Below are 6,398 nucleotides of genomic sequence, written 5' to 3' on the forward strand. Positions count from 1 at the left end.
GATAGGCGCATAATGCTTGTGCATTGCACGTACTAGAACTAGTATATCAAGATGGACAACGGACCTATTTCTCAATTCACTCTAAGATGTGTACAGGGTGCCAATAGAGATGGAAAAAGTAGTGCGATCACGTGTATTCCCGGTCCTAAATGAAGCAGAACAGCTGGGGGAAGTCTTTTTTTTAATAACTGATAAATCCCCAAGTTGAAACTCGGTGGATAATGGGCTCGCTCGTCTACCTGGAAAAACTCTTAAGGGAATTTTTCATCTGAGGATTGGATTCTTTTACTGCAAACTCGTGAAAAAGTTGCATGAGATATGTCGAAGTTTCTTAAAGTTGGAACAACATTAAATACTCCTAAAATGGTGTAGATGTGATTAAGTAGATTACTGATGGTCCTTATTCTCTGTTGTACAGCTACCTTCAAATTGAAAATGGCTGCTTTAGGTTATTATGCTGTTGGTGACACCATTGATGCCAGTTAGCCCTGTCTGGGTTATATGTGATTCTGTTTCCATGTGCTGGGATTGTTACACTTTGAGCTAAAGCAAGTTTTCTAGTTGGTTGCTGTCACTTAATTAAAATATGAGTAAATGGTATTAATATTTGAAGGTGCTGTCTATCACTCCTCCACCTCAACTGTTTTCCCATTCTTCTTTTAATCCTTTGTTGTGTTGGAATGGTGGTTAAAACCTTTTGTTCCATTTCAGTTATTTTACTCCTTTGGAAGTAAGCTATCTAATTTTGGCTTCTTTTTTGCTGATTTTCAATGGCTATATGCTTTGCAGGCATGCTACAGCTTCTGTTCCAAAATCCAAGTCAAAGAAGAAGGCAAAGAAAACAAAGTTCAAATCTTTGAAGAAAGGAGGTCTAGCTTCTGAACCTCAAGCTTTAAAGGACGGGTCTTCGATAGAGTTGATGACCATGGATGATGATGTTCTATCTAGTGAGCCAGTAACAACGCCAGATTCTGCTCAAGAGAGAAAGCGTAAACTAGCAACGGGTGACGAGGATGTGAAAAGAGCAAAGAAGTCTAAAAAATTGAAGAAGTCCTCTGAGGTATCTTCTCTGGTAATGCATTCATCTTATCATTGCAAGCGGCCGGTTGAATCTAAAGAATTGAAGCGGTATGATGGTGGCACCGTGGATATCGAACTCAGACCAATAAGCAGAAGCAGGATGGGAGGGAAAATCTCAATCAGTTCAATGCCTGTAAAGCGAGTTCTTACTATTAAATCAGAAAAGCCGATTAGGAAGGGTAAAATATGGTATAAAGATTATTTTCCATCCGCTGATTCATGGTTGCCACAAGAGGACGCTGTACTTTGTGCTTCTGTTCATGAGTATGGTCCTCACTGGAGCTTGGTGAGTGATATCTTGTATGGAATGACTGCTGGTGGAGTTTATAGAGGAAGATATCGTCACCCTGTTCTTTGTTGTGAAAGGTATAGGGAACTTATACAGAGATATGTGTTATCTGCGACAGACAGTGTAAACGATAGATCCAACAATGCTGGCTCTATAAAAGGTCTTCTCAAAGTGACTGAGGTAAGCTGGATTTCTATTTCATCTCCCATGCTTTTGGAGGAAACTGTTAAATTAAAAAAAGAACAAAAAAGAGAAAGAATCATCATTAGTCAAAGAGTAGAACAAAAGGTTTAAGGAACTTAAGAAGAAAATTCTTCAGTGCTTCCCTTTATTCTTGTATTAAGGGTAGTGACCTTGGCGAGAATGAAACAAAAGGAGATTAAATGGATTTTACGGTTGAGAAACTATGTTGGATCGTAATTTTAGGTCCTGCTCAAAGTTGTGTAAGTTATCTTTAAGTTAAAGACAGTTGTTTCTTCTTGCTCATTTGGGGAAATTGATGTATGTGTTTGGGGATGCATTATTGAAAAATGGTCAATGTTGCAGGTAGAGTTGTAAAGAACATGACAGATTGTTTTACCTTGTGATAGAGAACTGCATTATAAGACTGTTTCTTCCACTCCACCCCAATTAGTCTTTGCTTATTCCCATTTGGAAGATGATTAGATGCTCTTCTTTATCATAGATGGCCTTTTCCTACTTAATTTTTCCAAGCTGGCCCTGACACCACCGCCATTAAAAAGAAAGAGGCTAACTTTTGGTGGAAAGAAGTGCTCTTGATGGGCTTTTAAGTCAGTTTGCTTGCTCTCCGTTTATTATCACTTTGCTAGTTGGCTCTCCATTTAGTCATTTTCTTTTTTCCTCTGCGTGGTTGCTTTTGATGTGCATGTTCCTTCTTTTCTCTGAGTTTTTTTAGCCGTTTGTAATATATATGAGATAGTAAGTCATTTGCCATCGTGTCTCCTCTGTACACATTGGCTATAGACCAGATATATTTGTGGAAGTCTTGTATGCTTAGTGTGATGATTTTAGTCTTTATTCCAAATGTCTTTTGACGTCTGCAGATGTGCTCTTAGTTGTAAAACTTACTTACATCAAATTGGCAAATTGTGGTGTTTGGGGGATGGAGTGGTTTTTGGAATAGAGGGAAGGGGGAAAAGTTTAAGTCATGCTTCTAGTTGGTTGTTGAATGGTGAATTGGTTGAGGGAAAGGGTTATAATCAACTGAAATTTCTACATCAAGGTTTCTATAGCTGGCGAAGTCAATCAGCTGCTTTAAAAGAATTTCCTGTATTTTCCTGAAGTTGTAAAAATTAAGTTATACCGTAGGCAAAACCCATCCACCCCACCCCCCCCCCCCCCCCCCCCCAAAAAAAGGGTTTTGGCTAACTTTTCTGTTCCTCTTTTCAGGAAAATGTCCGGCTGGTGTTAGATATTGCATCAGAGGTTCCAGATCATGAGCCCCTTGTTCAAAAGCATTTCTTTGCCCTTCTTTCCTGTGTGTGGAAAATGTCATGCCGGAAAAGCCAGACAAATGCGTTCTCACCTTCCCAGAATGGCTTCTATCATTCTGGAAGTTTGTTTACACCAACTTTGAACCTTGTTTCTACGAATTACTCAACGGGACCACTGGAAAAGAGATTTTCTAATTTAAGTATATGTGCCAAGTTAGTAGCAGCTGCTCTCTCTGACCAGCAGAGTGCACAAAGTCATGAGAGAGTCTCCATTTGTGACCAGAGAGAAGAAGCTTCTTTTCCTGCTGAGCAGTTGGATGTTACACTGGAATTTGGAGCAGAGAAAGATGATAAGACAATTCCCTTGCCATCTCCTATAACTGTTAAAATACGTGGTCCTGATACCCCATTGCCTCCAAGAATTATGATAGCTGAGCATCATCATTTCAAGTCTTCCCTGAATGTGGCTGAAAACCGGTTCTGGTATGTGATCTTGCAACTCTACTTTATTTCATGCTTTCATTTAAGTGAACGGAGTCAAATGATAACCTAGTTAAGTGGTTTCAATCTATCCAGTAAATTACACTAATCTCTTTCCTAGGTTAAATTATCTAAGACATCCATTTTAGTTTCTAAAAGTATAAGCAATCCTTAAGTTTTTGAAGCATTATAATGACATTGTGGTATTAATTTTCTTCTACAGCACGGTCTTAGACTTAATGATCGCATCTAAGTTTACATGATCATAAAATTAAGAATAAAAATATCATATTAATTGGAAATGTAAGAGCTCGAAAAGATTCTGGTGTCTCCTTATTCTCCATCATTTAGAACCACTATGTCATTCACATTTTCTTCTAAGAACCAAGTGAGGCAGGAAGCTGTCCTGAAAGCAAATACCCCTGTAGTTGTTACAATTTTGGATATCATCCTTGTTCTTGTACAACGGGACCATCAAACTCCACCTCCATTCTTTGGGCATCTTCTTAGTCCTAAAAATGACACTAAACAGTCCAGTAAGCCACTCCAAGCCTACCCATCCCGCAGCGTTTCATAATTCTACCGGAATCTCGTCTGGCCCAGTCGCCCTGCCTCTACTCATCTTCCGCATTACTTCCTCAACCTTAATACGCTTACAAAACCTAAAATCACGTCGGTTCTCTGAGTTCTCCAACTCGCCAAGCACAATGTTCCTGTCCCCATCCTCGTTCAAGAGTTTGTGGAAGTATGACTGCCACCTGCGCCTAATGCACGCCTCTTCTACTAATACCTTGCGATCCTCGTCTTTGATGCACCTCACTTGGTACAGGTCCCAAGCCTTTCTTTCCCGAACCTTGGCTAACCCGAACAATCTTTTGTCACCGCCTCTGCCCCCAAGTTCCGCGCATACAGGCGTTCAAATGCTGCGGTCTTAGCCGCCTTGACCGCTAACTTCGCCTCTTTCTTAGCCTTCTTGTAACACTCCCTAAACGTCGTCCTCTCGTCCTCGTCGGCGTTCTCCACTAGCTTCATATACGCCGCTTTCTTGGCTTCCACTTTACCCTGGACCTCTCCATCCACCACCAATCACCTTTGTGGCCCCAGGAGAAACCCTTAGTGACCCCTAACACCGTGCTAGTAGCTTCCCTAATGCAGTTCGCTGTCGAGGTCCACATACTACTCGCGTCCCCACAACTCTTCCAAGCCCCCATATCTAACAACTTCTCCCCAATTCCTGAGCTTTGTCCTCAGTCAATGCTCCCCACTTGATCTTAGGTTGACCAAACACCGCTCTCTTCTTCTCCCTCTTAATATCCAAGAGCATATGAGCCCGTTTGGATTGTCTTTAAAAAAGTGGCTTTTCAGCAAAGATAGCTTTTAAGTCAAAAAGCAATAAGTTGGGGTTATCCAGCTTATTGCTTTTGGCTTGTTTTTAAGCAGTTTTTAACTTATTTTAAGTACTTTTTGACTTTCCAGACATTGAAAAAAGCTAAAAAGAGCTTAAAAGCTGATTTGACCAGCTTAAAAGTCAATCCAAACATCCTCTATGTTGGGTCGAAAGCCACTCACTCGGAATAACCTTGCAATTAGTGCGTAAGCCTCTATCCCTCTTCCTGCAGAGTATGTAATCAATTTGAGTCTTGGCCACCGCGCTCCGAAAGGTGACCAAATGGTCCTCCCTCCTCTGAAAACACGAGTTAGCTAGCACCAAATCAAAGGCTCTAACAAAATCCAGCAACGAAGTACCACCTTCATTCCTAACTGCAAAACCGAACCCGCCATGCACATCATCATAATCCCTATCTGTCTCCCCAATATGACCATTAAAATCACCTCATATGAAAATCTTGTCGGAGTGCGGAATACCACGCACCACCTCATCTAAGTCAAAGGCTCTAGCAAAATCCAGCAACGAAGTACCACCTTCATTCCTAACCCCAAAACCGAACCCGCCATGCAATCACCTCCTATGAAAATCTTGTCGGAGTGCGGAATACCACGCACCACCTCATCTAAGTCCTCCTAGAATTGCCTCCTGACCTCCTCTCCCAAGCCTCTTGACCGTTATCCTCGAATATAATTTTGGAAGCACTATCGAAGGTGGTAGGCATTCAAATTTAATGGGTACAAATGACCAAATTAATCAGTCTTCTCAGCTAATTTCATATTTATGCAGGGGTTAGGATTTAAATATTAATTTTCTGCTTTTAGGATTTACATGTTAATTTTCTGCTTTTCAGGGCTGCATCTAGTACTGAAGGTTGTTTGGATTGGGCTTCTCTTGCTTTTCCTGTTGGGGATGCCAATTCACGAACTCCATTGAAATCACAATTTTTGGGGAAGCACAAGCTCTCTGATTCTGTGAAGGTCTCCAAATCAAAGTCCAGAAAGATTCCAACGGAATCTAGTGGTGTTGGTCAGACCAAGGATCTAGTTATCCTGCCAATGCCATCTGCATCTAATGATTCCTGTGCAAGAGCTGATGTGGGATTATCGTTCCTCACAGAACGTGGACATGATTTTGAAGACAGGACCCTGTTTGACCTAAATTCAGAATTTAACTTGGGGAGTGAGGATGTATTCCAACATGAATATGTTCCTGACTTCATATCGGGACTTGACGATTGGTCAGTGTTTCCAGAATTCACGGATATCGGGTAGATACCAAAATGTGAACTATGATATCACCTGGGAGTGGTGGCAATTAGCTCTAATCTTGGAGGCAAGAAACCTCTCGGGCACCGAGGCTTGGGATCATGAATGTGCTCTCGGGGGCTCGATAAGGCAGGAACGATCTCGTTTGTTGGATGCCGATGAAGAGACAATTGGTTTGCCGTGGCAGCAGTTTACATGCCTGGACATTGATGGTCAGAGGTACTTGGTGGACATGAAAGACGTAGGAAAATGTAAAAATAGCAATTGATGTAAGTAGGATGTAGGCTGCTTAATTTTTTCATTAGTGGGAAATTTGTGCACGCAAAATTTTGGAGGATGCATTCAAATTCATTAGTTGTAGGCACACAATTTCCCTCTTAGCTTTCGGAAAAGTTAGCTGTTTACTAATCTAGTCATTGAAAGGAAAGGTTATTTCTACA

At 41.2% G+C, this 6,398-nt stretch overlaps 1 protein-coding gene across 1 annotated transcript in view; it reads left to right on the forward strand.

The window, feature by feature from the left end:
- Positions 1–6,398, forward strand: part of LOC109211749 (protein PHOTOPERIOD-INDEPENDENT EARLY FLOWERING 1) — a 29,389-nt gene extending 22,991 nt beyond the window's left edge. The window contains exons 19-21 of the mRNA XM_019375322.1: positions 790–1,549; positions 2,780–3,306; positions 5,544–6,398. Coding sequence (XP_019230867.1) covers positions 790–1,549; positions 2,780–3,306; positions 5,544–5,964 — 1,708 coding nt within the window. The 3' untranslated portion in view covers positions 5,965–6,398. The remainder of the gene's footprint in view (positions 1–789; positions 1,550–2,779; positions 3,307–5,543) is intronic.

Source organism: Nicotiana attenuata, unplaced genomic scaffold, assembly GCF_001879085.1.
Source record: "Nicotiana attenuata strain UT unplaced genomic scaffold, NIATTr2, whole genome shotgun sequence".
NCBI classification, from domain to species: domain Eukaryota; kingdom Viridiplantae; phylum Streptophyta; class Magnoliopsida; order Solanales; family Solanaceae; genus Nicotiana; species Nicotiana attenuata.